This window comes from Carassius auratus, chromosome 35 (genome assembly GCF_003368295.1).
Source record: "Carassius auratus strain Wakin chromosome 35, ASM336829v1, whole genome shotgun sequence".
Taxonomy (NCBI): domain Eukaryota; kingdom Metazoa; phylum Chordata; class Actinopteri; order Cypriniformes; family Cyprinidae; genus Carassius; species Carassius auratus.
In genome coordinates, this window is record NC_039277.1 from 2,061,831 (window position 1) to 2,081,090 (window position 19,260).

The window sequence follows — 19,260 nt, forward strand, 5'->3', positions numbered from 1 at the left end:
GCTGGAGTGCTGTGGATTATTGTGATGCTTTTATCAGCTGTTTGGACTCTCATTCTGACGGCACCCATTCACTGCAGAGCATCCATTATTCAACAAGTGATGCAATGCTACATTTATCCAAATCTGTTCTCATGAAGAAATAAACAAATCTAAACCGGATGGCCAGAGGGTGAGTATATTTTCAGCAAATTCTCATTTTTGGGTGAAATTTTCCTATAATTTCTTATGGCATTACATTTGTCACACTGACAGATTTTGATGGAGTCAAGAATAGAGACGTTTTACACATTTTCTTTTTAATGAGAAAATAATTATATTGTGTATGAGTGAGACTTACAATTACTATAAAACAATATAAGCAGAATATTAACATACAATAAGTGGTTAACATGTCAAAAGAGGGCTTTCGAAAGCATGATTGAAATATTACACCATATCAATATTCCTCTGGTTCCTCCCAAAGGGAAATAGAACACCTATTAAACCTTTTAAGGAAGCATTTGCAAATAGATTTGAAATTTAAACAACAAGAGCAAAACACCCAACATTTTTAAAGTGACACCTAAAAAACAAAGTTCAAACTCAAAAAGCAATACTTGTGATTTCATTAAGGGCAATATTTGTTTTTATTCTTTGAAAAGCTGTCTTCTGTGAAACTGACAATGAAACTCAAATGCTATTGCAACGGATGCAGTAGCTGTCATGCACACAGGATACTGGCAAGGAAAATCCTCGACTACAAGTCTAACTATGTTTCTAGGTAAAAACTTTTGCAATCACATTGAAATTTCGCAAACAAAAAGCTCTTTTGTCAGTAGTGTGCAGAAGTCTCCTTCAAACCTTCAGCTTTCTGTTGGTCAATGCTCTGAACACGAGCAAAAACATTTTTCGCCCTCACACGAAAACCTCAATCCCACGTTTTCCTATGTAAATAAGTGTACATTCGCCATGACATATCGCAACAGTAAAGGTTCGTTTGCATTGACAGTTTGAGAATTTTCACGTGCAAAATGCAGTCATTTAAATAATTAAGAATTTCGTTTGGGGGCGAAAGAAATTACCATTTAAAATTTTAGAAACATAAATTTGCCGTTGTTGACCAACAATGCTGCTTTGTTGTGCTTCATACACTATTGACAATAGACAATGAACCTGTTTGGAATCGACATTGCAGCAAAATGATGCTAAAGTGCTCGCAGTTCTTGTCCGCTGTTCCCAAATAACCTCAAAAGCTCATGCTTTTGCTATAATGCTTTTACACGTCAACAGCTGCAATATTGCTCAATTTCGAATAGTTCCTTTTTCCTCTGGTAGTGTACATTAAAAGCTATTTGGCCACCATCCTTTGCCATAGGAATCTTACTATATCATAGATCTGAACATTGGCTTATTTCATATAAGTTAGCTTTATGAGTTAAAAACAACCATTTTTGTCTAGTATAGTACAAAAGCATGTCATCTTTTTAGGAAAGCTAATGCTGGCTTTTCATTTCATTTGAATGCTGCACATTTCATGATGCAAAACCCCGTCAGCATCACAGTCAATACTTTACCTACTTGGTGCTAGTAATGTTGCTGATAGCACCTAATGAAAAACTGTGTAAATGCATATAGTATGGCATACTTGTCCTTAAATACACCCAACACTGTATATATATATATATATATGAATAAATGTGCTGTTATAGTACTAAACACAGTCATTTTTCCAAAACTATTTTCAATTTATAGGAATACTGCTCTATATCTCACTGCTCGAATAAAAATATTTCCCCTTATAAAATTATTATTTTTTGCTCACCAACAATAATCATCTCACATCAAAGAATCCAAGTAAAAATCCGATATCCTGCTCTGAATAAAACTGATGGTCGTTACGCAATGTCACGTCAAGCATCAACACAAATCAACACTATTCACCTTCTGCAAGAACATTTATAGTTCTGTAGGTGTAACTTTAGACATTATTACAATGCCTAACTCTAATTTTATTTATTTTTTATTTTTTTGCCTGCAGTTTAAGAACCTATGCAATATATGCCACTCTAATCCAGACACTACAAACACTTCATGTATACACATAAAAGGACAGCGGTCCCTTAAATACTTTTGTATAATATATATATTATATGTGGAGGGTACAAAAAAAACAACAACAATAAAGCCACATTGTTGAAAGAAGCTTGTGAGATTGTCTTCGTCTGTGGCTTGAAAAATGCTACCAAAGACCAAAGGCAAGATTAGAAGTCAAAGATTAAATATAGAAGAAGATCTGTCCATTTATTTGTTCACTTTTTCTCTTTTACGCAGCACGTCCTTCACTGATGTCAGTGTCCTGAATAGATTGTTGTTTTATATTGCCAAATTTGTAAAAATGTGAACGAAGAATACAAATTTCCAACATTTCAGACATTCATGTGTACATATGTATCAATAAAGCGTTTGAAACCATGTTAAATAATGGCATTGCATTAACACTTTCTGTTTGTAAAGGCTAAAAAAATGCCAACGTAAAGAAAGAGAAATGTTCACGCTCTTAAATTAATATTAATGAAAAAATCATGCAATTCCGTGAATACTTTGTCCTTTCCTTCATTTTTGCTCTCCTACACATAACACAAACATTCCCAAATAATCTACATCAGCCATTAAATGTTCTGCATTACATTAAACTTCAATCCAAACACATGTGCATCAACTTATATTTCACACACACTTCTCATCTTTTATTAGAGGAGAAAGCAGCTGCTGCCTACACAAACCATGCTTCTTCCTCTTCTGCATGGATTTATTGTATTATCAGTCTGTCTGCCTTTACGAACCTCACAACATCTGTCAGTGGTGTGAATGTTTCTTTCATTTGTCCTCCTCATTAAAGCTTCTCTATGAACTAACTGTATGGCAAAACTGGGAAAACGAGTGGTTATCCTTACAGGCTGATCATGTGATGATGTGATTAACAGAAAAAAAAAAAGAAAGTATTTTGCCCTTTTGGACATTGAAAGACAAATTTGTGTAGTTCTGCTTTCTAAATGGGCTCATAGCTGAACTCATAGACATGGCACCAATCCTGATTAACATTTCAAAGTCCAAGTGTCAAGAATCTAACTAGAAATCAGACGTCATCATGCTATCATCTATATCCAAGGTCCTTCTACTAATAATAGAATATTATCCCATATTTACCATTCTTTTAACAAAGTCCTTAGCCACACAATGATAACTCTATGTATGTGAAGTCCAAATACAGTATTATCTTCACACTTATTAATGCCAAAAATCCCAAATGCTCTTCTTTGCATATTCCACTTTCTCAAAACGTATCAGCACAAAAGAAAAAGCAATAAGTTGGTAGTGAAAATGAGAAGCGGTATAATATCTCTAGTCTTTCAGTGTCAAGAGAAGGTTTTTTTTTATTTTTTTCATAGGCTCCAGAAACAAATCTTCAGAGAGGTGTGAATTGCGGCTGGGGTTTGGATTCCCAATAAATACTTGTGTTTGTCCTGCTGCATATTTCCCCTCCCTTTCTCCTTCTTGTACAGAGAAAGTTTGGTTTACTCTTCCTCTTCCTCTTCCTCAGCCTCTTCCTGGTTGGTGTAGATTCCCGCCTCCCACCGGAGGGCCATGTTACTTTTTCTGCGAGTGACACGTGTTGCCTCCAGAACCTGAAGATAAACATAAAAATATGTGGAAAAGGCTGTTATTTTATTATTGTTATTTTTAAATGTTATAATGATATTTTCACCATAGCGATACACATATATATGTATATATATACAACCCTTAAACCCTTATTTACATATATACTATTATAATTATTACTTTTTTATTTCTATTTATTTTCTGCAAGAAAAAAAAGTATGTTATAAGAAGGATGATGTGTTATTTTAGAATACCATAGGTATGCGAGGCTATACATTATTTATGCTGTGCACAACAACAAAAACAAGTAATGTCAATATCATATAAGACATTTCGTTAAAAACATTAATCACACATGTGCAAACCAGATGGTCCATTTTAGATCACAGCGTCTCATGCTGAGTACGAGTTCGTGTCCAAAACAGCTTCAGATGTAAACTGCACAACACCCAATACAAGCTTAAGTGCAAACGCAGAATGAAAGAAGAAATAATAAAGCAGAAAAGAGAACAGCCATGCTGTTTCAGAAGAAATATTGCTGTAAAACCAGGTGCCAAGTGTTACACTCACAGGAGCCTTTGTGTCTTATTTCAGTGAACCTAAATGTCCAATCTGAAGTTCTCAAATAACTTGAACACTATGTAAAATATACAAATACAAAGAGATTGAGATATTAGGACTCTGAATGGAGGTTGTAAAATGATCAAAAGATGACTGGACATTGTAAGTTCATTGACAGGTATCATGGGAATGGATCGTGACTCTTCACTTTAGACATACAGTAGATCATGTAGGTGCAAATACTTTGACTTCTACAAAATGTGGCTCGAATGATGCAATGATACCACATATAATACAATGATTCCTTCGAAACACTTTTTTTACGTCAAAGTATTTGGCACTGCTACAACTAACCCCACTCCCCCCAACAAAGAAAAACTCATGCACTAACACAAATGAAGAAACAATGAAGTTTGAAGCAGGCATTGTACAAGTACCTCAGTTGTAACTGAGCGGACATACTGACGAGAGGGAAAGAGGAAGAATCCGTTAATGTGCAAACACTTGCTATTGTGTAGAGAACAGCTACTGAAACTAGATCAGCTCACACCAAATATGTTGCTTTCGTATGTGTATATACTTGACTTTTTATGTACTGTACCAATGGTGTTGGCTCAATACTGTGTGCTCTGGGTAAAGCTAATGACTGCATCTGAAATAACTATGTGCTTAACTTTGTTAGGGCTGTTCCCTATTGTTTTTTTTTTTTCAAGGACCAGGTGTACAGACTATATTTATTAAAATGTATTGACAATGTAAAGTATTTGTTTGTGTAAGTTCAGGCTCACCACAATCACACACATTTAGAGACACGTGTGATCCCGATTCTTCAAGTTTTATGTTTGATCCACCTCAGTCTTTAATATTTGGCCACACTCTTCCCAGAGTACAAATAAGCATGAATTTGTATTGTGACTGAATGTGATGTCAGATGTAATTTGTAAGAGCTTTGGAAATATTTAATGAGGACTTTACACATTTTTGGCTAATTTACTTGGCAAAATTTCAAGTGCTGCATATAGCTGCAGTTATTGTCATGGATTTATTTTGCATTCATAACTGACATCCTAAGACACCAATATTACCACTACTGTAGATCTGAAGTCATTGCTGTTACTTTGCACTATAATAATGGAACGTGGTACTGTCAGTGCAGCAAAGTTGCAAAACACAGGCACTTTATAGTTTGTTCTCCAAATAATAGCTTTTTAAGAGGAAATATGTTGATTTTTGAGAAAACAAAAGGGGAAAACTAAAAGACTGTGGTCGACATGAAACTGAGTGTCCTCATTATGCATTCGATGGTGGTTTTTCACTTGGCAAAGTCTTTATGAATTCAGTTTTTTCTAAATGAGCTGGAAAGTCCCGTTTCTTCACTTATGAAAAGAGGAACATGGTTTCTGGTGTAAGCCATGGCAATGGTACTTTAGCGGTAGGAAACACAAATTCCAATTCCAAATGTAATTATAGATTTAAAGCAAATTAAGTTGAGCCAACTAAAGTGAAATTTAATGTTTTGGTTGTAAATGCAAATGGATGTCTGAAAGAATGTCATTGTTGACAGGAGGAATCCACAGACGATGAATTATACCGTGCAATATTGCTCATTACCACATTTGAACCTGACCATAAGAGACTTACACTGTTGTCCTCAGATATCTCTCGGCGCTTGACCTTGTGTGTCTCGAAGTCCTCCATCAAAGTCTGCATGAAGTTCTTGGGTCGCTGTCCTCCAGAATCATCACTGCCCAGATCAGACAGCGGCGAGGGCAGAGCTCCATCTGAAGAGCACGGCGATGCTGGAGGAACTGGACGAACCTTCTCTATCTTACCTGCAGACCCAATAATTCATTCATTTTCAAGAAATGTATGTCATTTGATATTTCTTTTTTTTTTATTGTAGGATGTAATATGACCGGCATATAATCTTGACATTTTTGACAAGATCCATGCAAACGGTTTCTGTTTTGTTGTTACATTCTATTCCAAGCCACTGATATGAAAATGAAGGGCTGGATTAAGCTGGAATTTTAGAATGTTTCAGCAAGATACTTTTTCCATCACTCATCAGTTTAAGAGACATGAAAGAGCCCAGAGTCTCAGACACATTCTTGATGACGACCCAAGTATGAATACTAGAGGCACAGAGAACTCAGTGTAGAAACCCACTATGCTGTTTCTTATCCCATTAAATCAAGGGAATCTAAGAGATAACCATGTCAGGAAGACAAACCATGTATAAATAAGTGATTTTTTCAGTGGGTATCAATTTCAGTCCTCATATCCCACCGCTCTATACATTTTGTATGTTTCTGTTATCACTGTAGACGTTTGTTCTATTTGAACGTAAGTGCCCTACGAAGTGGACATCATTTATAGAATGAATTCTTCATGATTCCAGATCAAAATAAGTATATATGGTCCATTCAAAGCGCATTGAAGTCTGTGAAACGCTGTAGGCCCTGTTATAGTGTAAATCTGATGAATGAATGTTTCGAAGTGAAGTAAACTTGAACAGATTTCCTGCGCTCAGGGAGTATGGAGCAGTGAACTAGTGTAGGGATCATGTCAACCGGAACACAGCTCATGCGTGAAGCTCTCTTCTAATGAGCTGGTGATCTGAATCAGGTGTGTTAAATAATAGAGACATGCAAAATGTGCAGAAACATCCAATTAGAGAGCAGTATTATATATCATTATATGTATTTATTTCATACTGGCCATAGTTTGAAACTGAAGCTCCCTTGTTTTCTTCTACGGATGTTGGCATGTCAAGCCTTAATGCAAGAGTTTGAATGAAAATGTACTTTACAAGAAGTCTATATTTGTCCTTTACCGATCCCCTTGAATCATTGAGACTTATACCACAAGATACCTCATACCACTTCAAATACTGTGGTATTTAGCATTATAGCTAAAAGAAAGCCAAAAAGAATGGACTCGAGCGTTCCCCATGACACCACTAGAGGGTAGACATAAACTTCTCCAGAGCAGAACATCAGAAGTGCATCGACAATCGCCAACAGGAACAGCACACAATGACATTAAACACTGTGCTGCTGAGCATTACATCTAACAACATGCTAAATAAAGACTGAATGCGACAAGGAAGTTTAAACATGCTTCTTACCACAAAACCAATCAAACATAAACAAAAACATTTAAAGTACAGCATACTGTAATGCATTTTTACATCAAACCAACACAAACTGAAAGTGTTAGTGTTCTCGAGAAATGGAAACCGTGATACATTTATGTAACCTATATAGCCACAGTATTATCTAGACAATTATTAAGAGCAGTGTTCAGTCATTAAGTTCATATAGTAAAAAAACAATAAGCACATTCTCCTCAGCCGCTGTGCTGTAGCTTTCTTAAAACCCTCTTCAAAAAGCACAGCTTGCAAAAGTGACTCAAGCATAACAGCGTGTGCAGACCCATGGGACACAGTGTGCAAGGAATCTAAACTAAAGAAGCTCTATAAAGAAAACCTCCAGGATTTCAGTTATATGACTGACAATCACCAACTAACTGACATCAAAGCTAGTCAGAGCTAGAAATGTCAGAACTGCTGGCGGTTTGCATTAGAGGTCAAACTGGCATATACACAATCAGAGGGAGATGCATTGATTACTGATTGAAGTAGCTGGTGCAACCCATGAAAAACTGTACAAAGAACAGCTGTGGTATGAGTACTAATTTACATTTTATACGGCTTGATGTCAATCAGGAGGAGTTACAGTAAGTAGTTTAGATTCATCAAATAAAGCTCCACACATGTTGTCCTAAGTAATCAATTCTTGCTGTCATATATAATCATACCTGGTGCTGTCTTCCCCGCAAGGACCAGCTTGTTTGGCTGGGTGCTGGTCTTCAGCTTCTGTGTACGGGGAAGGTGCAATGTTTGTGCCTGTCGTTGTCTCTTCAACTCTTCCTCGCGCTCTTGGGCCGCCCGAATCTCCTCTTCGATCATGGACAGGGTTCTCTGTTTGCGTGAGCGCAGCTTGAACGGTCCTGAGGTGACCTCCGTTTCCTGAGCACGAGTGACAGCTGCGGTGCTCCTGAGCTCTGCTGCTTCAGAGTACTTACTGAAATAGCTGAATTCTGGTTTCTCACTTGGTGGAGGAGAAGGACTGGGAGGTTTGTAAGTGTTCACTGGGATAACTGGGGCAGCTTGAACTACAGTTATCCGAGGAGCAATTGCTTTCTTCTCCTCTAGGGGGGATGGCACTTTGGGAGGTGGCGTGACGGCAGATCTTTCCACCAGGGGTTGGGATTGTGGTTCAGTAATTTCCACATGTCTCTCGAGAATGGGGGACGAATGTTGTGTGGCCTGAAGAGGCTCCCATTCGTCATTCTGCTGAGCAATGGCTTGCTGGATAGCGTTTTGGACAAGAATCCCAGCATGGTATTCCAGCTCCTCTTCTGTCAAGCCATATGCCTGATAAGACCCACTCTGTTCACTTGGAGATTTGATCCCACTTTCATGCTTTCCATTGATTGGTGTAGTGGACACTGGTGTTGAAGGAAAAGAGTATTCCCCAAGAGAGTTTTCCAAATAGGCACTCATGGTCTCATTTGATGCACCACTGTCACTTATGTAGTCCATACTGAAGTCATTGGAGAGCGTCTCAAGTACAGTTGTGTCCTGAGACCGGAGAGATAGGTCATCTAACCCAGAGTCGATTTCTTCTGTATGGTAGGAGCTGTTTAAAGAGTGTTGACACAAATCAGAGTCCTCTTCCTTCACAATAGTCATCACTGCCCGGGCACAAGTAAATTCATCATATTTCAATTCGTTCTGAGCCAAACCATCTTTGGGTGGTGTGGCAGATTCTCCAGAGCAGCAGTAAATCTTTTCAGCTTTGACTGTAGTAACTTCACTTCCATCGTGTGATGTGACCCCTTCTTGATTGGCAACTGTGACAGAACCGCATGGCCTCTCTACATGTGTGACCTCTGGAGTCCTGAAGAAAGGTTTGGCAGAGTAAAGCTGTGGTGCCACGTTCCTCTTGGGAGCTGTGGGCTGCTTGCTATGTTCCATCTGCAGAAATTGCTTGCGTGCTGCAGAAAAGTCAATCTCTTCCATGACAACATCCTCCCTATTTCCTATTTCAGGTTGGATAAAGGAAGTTGTCTGTCTGGGTGCAGCCTGTGGTATGCGGTTGGCTTCTGTTTTCATCTGCTTCCTCTCCTCATATCTTCGAAGCGACTCCAGTTGGTCCGGCTCCAGCTCCTCTTCCAGTGTCTTATCCTGAGGTGGGTTCCACCATTTTGCTGCAATGCCAGGATTTTTCTTGACTGCTTGACCTCGGATGAGTTCCAGCCTTTCCTTCTCTAGCTCTGCAATCTCCTCCGAGGGTCTGACTTTCTTCACCTGAACTTCTTTCTCAGCTGTGGTGTCAAATAGCTTTGATGGTTTCTTCTCTTCAAGAAATGGTCGGAGCTCAAAACGTGCCTCTTTCTTGATTGCTGTCCTAGGTGATTCAGGTGACCTTGCACTGTCCATTGCATGACCGTTTGGTTTGGTGTTGAAATCATCAACAAAAGTGGTCTGTTTTTTCCCTTCTAAAACAATATCCTGGTTGTGTAAGGGAGATGTGTCACAAGTATTCACAGATGGTCCAGTTCCATGAACTCTAACTGACTTAATATCAGGGGAACTTGTCCCATTTGAAGTAATTTCTACCCTGGGATCACAACAGTTGTCCTCAAGGACCTGATCAAGGTAAAGTATTTCCTTGGCAACTTCACTGTCCATCCCTTCTCCTCCATGTCTCACTATGTTCTGCCCACTGCTCACATAACTTTGCTGGGTCTCGGCCTGATCTTCAAGCTCCATACTGCTCTCACCACTGGATATCACACTTACAGAATCGAAAAAGCTCACAGTCTTCAGACTTCTCTCTCTTTTCAGCTCACTGTCATCCTCTGAGTGTACAGGGGGCTTCTGGAGAAATAAAGACAGAGGTCACATTAGTCTAAACAAGTACTTATGTAATTCTTTATAACAATTTACACTGCATTATGGATGAATACCCGAGTTCTCACATATTTGGCATTGACAGCAATGATCGATCATGAAAGTTTCACAATTGCAAGACAAGACCTTTTTCTAATTTTAAGACATTTCATACCTTCAGATTTGAGTAATAATAGTAACTGCACAGTAACACTTTTGCTGCACAACTGGGTCTGTTTGACGTCAATGTTTGGTTGGTTTGGATGGCATGAACACTCTTTTCTGAACTCGTGTGTGTGTTTGTACATGTAATCCAGACTAAAGTCTGCTTGAGCTGTTCTGGGATGTAGTTCTTGTGAACTCTTGCTGTTGATATGAATGAAATTGCAGAACAGCTCTTGATGATGTACAATATGTGTCTTTGCATGCAAAAATGCAATGTTTAAAATAGTGTAAGATGATGCAATGGCCAAACATGCACAGATGTACTCCTGCCCCAAACCAAGTACATGGCTTACATTATCCGCATAGTACTGTACATAAAATGAAAAAATAAAAAAAATGGTCTTCTTTATATTTATGCATTTTGTACACCTTATCAGAAATGTCCAAAACCAAGGGGACCCCAATTATATTGTTTACTACACCGCCAATTGTATGAACAAAAGAGGACAGGAAAATAAAAAATAAGGAAATATTGCATGTGAACATCATGCATAATACAGATAGACTGTGATAAGATGTGAAAGATAATGGGCTTGTTGAACTCTGACCTCTGCTATCTGATCCTGAGTATAAATAATTTACGATCCCTTCTCTTCAGAGGTTTACTCAGCAATGGTGTAATGGAGTTGCAAGTCTTGCAAATGAGAGGAAAAAATGGACCAACTTAGTATCCCATTAACATACACACAGTACATATATTTTCAGTTCTAGTTTCTTCTGTTTGCTGGAAGGATTTACATTTATGCACTTGGCAGATGCATTCATTCAAAGCAAGCTACATCTGATTTCCTACATACCGAACCTATGACCTTGCATTGCTTTGGGTTAAGTTATGGGGACATCATAAGATAAGCAAGGCTGTAATGGTTTATGCTCAACACATGATAATCACGGTATTCACAGGCTAATTGCACAATGCATTGCATGCATTCCCTAGTTTTCTTTATGCCCCTCAATCTCCATGGCTAATGGGTGTAAGTGGGTAATAGGCCCTAGCTATTTACTAAAAGAAAAACACAAATGTCTAGACTATGTAGACACTCTTTATTTTCATAGGAATAATTGCAGGGGTTATTTTATTTCGTAGATCTGGTACTGAAACCTTTAAGTGGTCTAGTAACCCTGTGGGAGATGGTTGAGATGCATTTGCAAAATGAAGCAATGCATGTTGTCCTCGGGGGAAAATAAAATACCAAGACCACTTCGACCTCGGTGCAGTAATATCATCTTTTCAGGAGTGATGAATACTGTGCCGAGGTCAAAGTGCTGCGAAGTGCTCTTCCGCCATACATTACAGTAATCATTTTTATCTGCTTAGGAAATCGCCACTGTTTATTTTGTGTCACCATACTTAGTAACTACTCATGTAACCGTCTTTAAATACGGGAAATTTGGATGTGTTTGGTAGCTTCTAAATTCATCCCCATTTGAATCCTAAGGAATGAATAGTGCTAAGCTAAACACTAGCACAGTGGTGCCGCACACTACAGCGATTGAGTGCATGCACTGAGATTGGAAAGGTACATATCAACTCCTCTAAGTTGAGGAAAAAAAAATAGTGGAATATGGAATTTCCTTTAAGAAAATAGATTCTACTTTGGCTTCTAGTGGTATAGTGAGTATAACTTATGAATCACTTTGTCGTTTTGACAATATTCAAGTATGTTATGTGCCGCTGGGAGAGAAAACTCAATACAGTGATCAATTGGCACACTGTCTGGAGAAATTGTTTTGTTACCTCAAAGAACCCGGCTCATCAACTGTTTAATAGAATCCGAACGTAAGTTAGAATCCATCATGGCTGGAAAACCACAAGCCAATCTCATCTATATTTGCAGTGGCTGTACATTAAAATCTGTGGCCCTGAGCAGTCAGTGTGTTCTCTGAGGTCCACAGATGTTCCTCTAAACCCCCTCTGACATTCCCGGCATAGTTCAGCTGTCTTCCAGGCTCCGGCAGTCTAATGGAAGTGATGAAGGATACACAGCCCTGCCTCACCTAATTAAATTGTGTGTGTATATAAACCTGCAAAACACCAAGATGGATTGAGATAAACACCTTGTATATTTATACAACTTAATGTGTTTAAGGGCATATTGAGCACATTTGTCATTTTACATTTACTTGAAACTAGTCTATCGTTGCCTATATATGAGACATTCAGCATGTTGTTGCCCTCACAGCATCTGGAAGCAGTTAGTCAGACAGACGCCTGTTTACAACATTTGGGCTTAGTTTCTCTTTAAAAAGAGCGGCCCCCAAAAAGTATTTGGGCACTTAAGCCATATTTAGAAATGTATGTATGTTTCTTATGGATTTCATTACAATAAGTGGCACTGGTAAACAAACAATGCTAAAGATTTTCTCAGTAATCTCTGAACAATGACTTTTCATAAACTGTTCTCCAAGTGATATTTAATGACGTTATAATGTAATTTTCACTCAGGTACACACAGATGTGTTTATCACAATATGAGCATGTTCCACTAGTGTTTGACAGTCTGAAAAAAAGGTTCATTTGGTCACTTGGTTTGTATCAAAATTTCTTTTTTAGCCGTTCGAACAAGTCAAAGAACAGAAAAATTCCACATTTTTGATTAAGGTTCATGCTTATAAAAGTTTAAGAAGAGATTTTAAATATTTCTCAAACACATCAATCAATATGAAACCTCAGGATAAAATAGCATAGCTCTATACATTCTTAAAAAAAAAATTTCCCCAAAAGATTTGTTTTGATGGCATCGAAGAACCATTTTGGTTCCCCAAATAACCTTCAGTGAACAGTTCTTAAAATAACCATTTTAAATTAATCTAAATAAACTTTTTACACTATAAATAACACTTTTTGTGTAACAGGACATTCCTTGGATGTAAAACGTTCTTCGTGAAGCCACAGATGCCAATAAAGAACCTTTATTTTTTTAAATGTACACAACTGTGTAAATGTGCAATCACTTTTTTCAGACTCAAAACCAATCTGAAACTAGACCTTCTACATTTGAACCCAAATTATAAAGTTTCTCCCTACCTTTTTCATACTTCTTCAAATTTGTAAATAGACTTCTACCACAAAATTAGAGATCCTTTATTTTAAAAAAGAAAAATCAGCACAGACCAGAAGTCCTGAGTGTCCCGCTAAGACAAATCTGAGAAACAGTCGTCCTCCAACACCACAAACTATAAACCTCTGAGGAGACCCAGTGAAACCCTGCCCAGGACAACACAAGCAGGGCTTTTCTTGGCCACTTCTTCCACCCCGCCCCTCTTCCTCACTTGTGTGTGTGTGTGTGTGTGTGTCCCGCATGCTTCACTCACCCCACACCACTGGCCACGCTTCTCCTACAATGTCTCTCTCTCTCTTCTGTCTGTCCCCAGGAGTCAAAATTCTTGCGCTAACTATTGGCTATGATATCATGAGCAAAGGGGGTGTGGTCTCTTCCAGTACTCACACAAAGAAGCGCTCTGTCAGAGGCGCCCCCCGTACGCCCTCACCCCTTCACCGACCTGGACCGAGGGAGTCTCCAGACTCTGGCAGACACCTTAAAAGGAGAGTACGGCTGGGGTGGAACATTATTCACTGCTGACTCAAAGTTAATTAAATTTCACCACAACACAGAAAAATTATGATGTTGCGCTTTATTTCTAGTTGAATTTAATTCATAAAGCTTTATTTCTATAGTTGAATGATGATTTTTTCTTTTAATGAAACATAACAAATTTAAATATTAAATGGAAGGCTGCATTCAAATGTTTCATACCCGATATCTCAAGAATTTGTACACACTGTGTGCAAATTGCAATTATAAATGAATTATAATTGCAATTATAAATTTATCCTGAAATGCACAATTTGAAGGCAATAAATTCCCTTGTGAAAAAGAAGTGTGCTTAATTGTGTTGAATGTGCACTTGTAGTGTACTTCAAATCTTAAAAGAATAAAATAAATAATAATAATAATAATAATAATAAACTACTTGCAAATAAAATCATATGAACTAAATAAAAGTGCACTTAGGAGTTCATTGCTATGTTTCTTAACACACTTGAGCTGACTTGTGCACTTTCTAATAATGTCAAATGTAAGACTTTAAATCATTATTTAAATTATTTTTTGTTTATCACGCCTTGTGTTGACTAACATTAAGCACATGTCAAGTATTCTATCATACTGTTATAGTATTATCATTTAACTGTAGTGTTATTCAATATTACATTTAAAGTTAATATATATTTTAAATGTACTAAATTTCAACGTCATTACAAATGTGTAGGCCTACATACATATTTAAATACACAACATAAAATTTCAATAGAAACAACATTAAAGTATGTTAAGTAAACTTAAAAAAAAATACTTTAAATTGCAATTAATACATTAAATTGTTTTTGTTTTAAGTTTAATTACCCACCCAAAATTGACAAGGAATTAAACTTTCTTTAATGTTGATTTATCACCATTAAGTAAGATCCCAAGTATTTAAATAGCATGTGAGTAAAGTATCCACACAAAAAAAAACTTGATTATAAGTGTTTTACACTCTCAATTCTCCTGCAGCTCACATGGCATTTACGGCTCAGGTAATTGCCTCAGAAACTTCACCACACCTATGTGCAAAGATGGCACAGTATTTTTCACATCACAAATACACAAGTGAGTGCTGGAGAGCAAAACTGAGTACCAAACTGAGTTTTCTCTATACTACCAACTATGGAAAAGATATTACCAATGCTATTGGCTAATCCTAACCCTAAAAAACACAATTCAGCCAGTCCATCCCGTAAAAAGACTGAATAATTAAAATGCGATTTGTGTTCATTTTCTCAGTGTCTAATCAGTGGTGACGCACACTTTTCAGCAATTTGCTCTCACAAAGGCTAGCGTGTAATATTTCTGTCTTATCAGGTCATGTACATACTGTGAATTTTTTGGTAGATGATTAAACAGATTTCTGTTTTCATTGAAACCTCAAAATAGAAGTTAGTACAGTACGTTCCTGACGAAATCTTGGTGAGATTATATGGAATAAGACTATAATGTCCTTGTGGCAACAATTGCCTTTAAAATGGGACAACAATAGAATTACAGATAAGAGCAAAAGAGATCCAGGCAAGACTGAGAACTGAATGCCACTCAGTCATGCAAGGCTGCTGAAGAGACTTTGTGCTAATAATAACACCACATGCTCGGCTCTGTTCAGAGAAATACAAAGACTGCAGTATAACCTTCATGTCAACCCAGAAACGACACTTTTACAGACATATCAATGACAGAGAGTCTTTATTTCCATTTGAATAGCGTCTGATGTTTTGAAATTCATCTCATTTAAGTATCAAACCGCTTCACATTTCTTATAAAAAGGATTGTGCAGAAATGTTGTAAGCACTCAAGAGAGTACATGGGTACATGGGCTTCTCTGGAGTTGGAAGGTATCTGTAAGGAAAGTAAGGAACGGCAGTGTGTTTTAATGTTGGTAGCAGTGGGCTGGGGTGTGTCATCCTCTGCTAGAGAGCTCCTTCCTCTCACAGTCCGTGTGTCACTGTGGTTTAAGAATAATACTAATGCAGTGGACTGTATTTTGTGTCGTGCTTTAAGCTTTGAATAATAAGATGTACTGTAAATATAGCTGCAGTCAAGCTGTCTGATTGAAAAAAGTGTTTTAGATGTGGAAGCCCAGTTCTGTCTTGCAACAAAATAAATCATAATTATGACATAAAAATGATGGCATAAATGTTGAAATTATGAGATACATAATTTATAACATAAAAACTCATCATTTACATAAAAGTCAAAATGATAAGATATGAAGTGATATTTATGAGAGTGAAAGTCAAAAATATGACATAAAAGTTGAAATTATAATGTACAGTCATATTTATGAGATGAAAGTTGAAAATATGACTGAAAAAGTCAAAATAATGTGATTTTAAGTCGTTTAAGTTAAGAATTATGAAAAAAAGTTAGCATTATAAGACACTTAAGTCATATTTATATTATAAAAAGTTTAAATTGACATAAAAGTAAAAAGAAATAGGCGTGCATGATAAATATAGTTAATGCGCATCTCGTCAGTAAAGCTGGTTCTCTAATCAGAGGTAAATACCATCAGGTGTGTGATTTCACATAGATGCACAGAGATGCATAGAGAAGATGCACAAATCCACATTCATTATCAGCTTGGATTTGCACAGCTTGTCAGTTAACACTGACCAGATGTGCATTAACTATCAGCCGATATTTATTGTGCACCCCTAAAAGATATATATATATATATATATATATATATATATATATATATATATATATATATATATATATATATATATATATATATATGAGTCAAATTTCACGAAATTATGGGATACTAAGTCATATGAAAAATCTAAATTAAGCATATGAGATGAGAAGTTGAAATCATGACAAAGTTGAAATTCTAAGACACTGAAATTCTAAGTCATATTTATGAAATTGGCAATATATTTCAATTAGAATATTCTAAGCTATAACTATGATATAAAAAGTTGAAAGTCCCAAAAACGTGAAAATTATAAGATAATATTTATGGAACAAAAACGAAAATGGAAAAAAGGTCAAAATTATGATATTCTAAATCATAACTATTACACAAAGCAATGTAAATTATGGCATACTAAATTAAAATTATGAGATAAAAATCAATGTGATAAAGATCAGCAATGCAGTGTTTTGTCACACTGTAAAAAGCTAGTCACAAGATTTTGAAAAACCTGAACTACTGTCACACAAGCAATCAATGAAATGCTCTTAATGACTTCTCTACACTGGCTGTGCATGAAGTCCATTCAAAAGAACACAAACAACAGAGCATCAGCTGGAAAAGTTGGAGGCATGCAGGTCATTCCAGGTGTGATGTGCCTGCTGAACAGCTGTCAGATAAAAGGCAACTGAGCTAAATGGCAGCTCTCCTCAGATATAACAGACCTCAGTGAGTGAGGCTAGTATACTATTAAATGACAACAGTTATTCAAACCTCAAACATACTAGCAACCGAAAACCCACTCGTACTAGCAATTACTAACTCGTTACCTATTTATAGCTTGATGATCAAAGAAGAAGACATTTTTATATTAAGCAGATGCTATTTCCACTAAGTGCAAGTAGCAATAGATGCTATATACAATAAGTGAAAATAGCATATTTTCTTAGCGATAGATGCTATTTACACTATAAGTGCAAATAGCTACAGTATAGATTATATTTACATTATGTTAAAATCGCAGGATTTTCTGCTATTTATACCACTTATTGCAGATAGTAGCAATTATCTGCAGCTCAATATATATTGTAGTACATTACAAAACAGTATGCATAATAACTTTTTTAGTGTAAATTTTAATTTTAATTCAAATTATTAAATTGGGACAATAAAGCCCTCCCTACACCTACACTTTATTTTCAACTGTTTGATCATTTTCTGAATTTTCATTGAAAACAAATGCTTTTCTGATATGATTTGAAATTTGAATAGAGAGAAATAAAGTTCACCAAAGACAGATTCGAACCCGGGTCGATCCGATCATAATATGACACACGTTTTACCGTCTACACCACTGCAACTGATGGCTATTGACTGTCTTTCATAAAGTTGACTATCCGACTCAAACGTTGGTGGGTGGAGTTAGTGTAAATAGAAACTCTGTTTAAATTATTCTCAAAAGACAGTTGTTAACAGTTTTACTCAAGACAGTCTACACAAAATCAACAACATCAACTGAGATCAACTTCACAGTTGCACCTTAAGAGCTTGCAGAACCTAAAAGGTACAGGATTTCCCGTGGATGGAAGTGGGAATGAGAAAAGCAAAGCCCGATTAAATGACCGTCAGTTTACACAGTGAGAGAGAAATGCTTTGTGACTTTTGAAAGAAAGCTGTAGAAATGGGGCTAAACCAATCAATACTGTATGTCTAGGGCACAGCGAAATATTACATGACTGTCATTCATTAAACATAAGCTGGTTTTATCAGTAAAACCTCATAATATGTTACCTTAACAAATCACTTATTAAATCGTTTGCAAATTATTAATTAATAGTTATTTTTACATTAATCTACATTAACTTATACAAACAATGAGTTCCCCATTGTCACAGTAATGACATTTTCTTCCCTTTTTTTCACCTTTTATAAAGCGTATTATGTAATACTGATTGTGTCAAAGCAGCTTTACAGTGTCACACAGAAAAATATGACATATTTTGTTAATTAGATCACATAAAAAGTTGCTGACGTTAATTATTATTTTTTTTATTCTTTATTTAACAGTTGTTAACCATACCTAACTGATGTACATTATTTGCGTATATAATACTAAGTGTTTCAAAATGTTTAAAGCTACATTAAGCATAAATGTGTATTATTTCATAAATAAACTTGTTTTTACTATTAATACATTTCTAGGTTTTCATATAAACATGAAACTCATACTACTGGTTAAAAACCTGATTAGTCGAATTGTTTATATGTATATTTGTATTTAACATTTAAGGGTAAAATGCCAAATTACTCTTCAATCAAATGGTTAAAAGAGAGAATCAAGCACAGTCTTCAGAAACTCTGCTTTTTATTTTTTTTTAAGAAAAACACATCCACAGTGAGAAGCTCAAAGCCAGATGAGAGAGAGAGGAAGTAACTGGAGTTCATGAACACTTAATGCTTAAATAAATACTGCCTACTGTCTTCACTTTGTGGGAGAATGTGCAAATACAACAACAACAACAACAACAAAACTCTTGAAGAAAGGACAAAACTGATTTCAATTTTAGAGGAGCTGGTTCGAACCTAAGAGAATCAGGTGTCCATGTAGACCTTGTAGCCCAAAACGACAACATATT

General features: G+C 36.5%; 1 protein-coding gene across 5 annotated transcripts in view; it reads right to left on the bottom strand.

Moving 5' to 3' along the window:
* Positions 1-275: 275 nt before the first annotated feature.
* palm2akap2 (PALM2 and AKAP2 fusion) overlaps positions 276-19,260 on the bottom strand; it is an 86,593-nt gene continuing 67,608 nt past the window's right edge. For 2 of the 5 annotated variants that reach the window (XM_026219290.1, XM_026219287.1), the window contains 4 exons: positions 8,026-10,153; positions 5,845-6,035; positions 4,641-4,664; positions 276-3,665 (listed from right to left, as the gene is read on the bottom strand). In XM_026219290.1, coding sequence (XP_026075075.1) covers positions 3,555-3,665; positions 4,641-4,664; positions 5,845-6,035; positions 8,026-10,153 — 2,454 coding nt within the window. In that variant the 3' untranslated portion in view covers positions 276-3,554. Of the gene's footprint in view, positions 3,666-4,640; positions 4,665-5,844; positions 6,036-8,025; positions 10,154-13,418; positions 13,591-19,260 lie in introns of those variants that run through there. The other 3 variants (XM_026219291.1, XM_026219288.1, XM_026219289.1) reach the window with 3 other exon arrangements.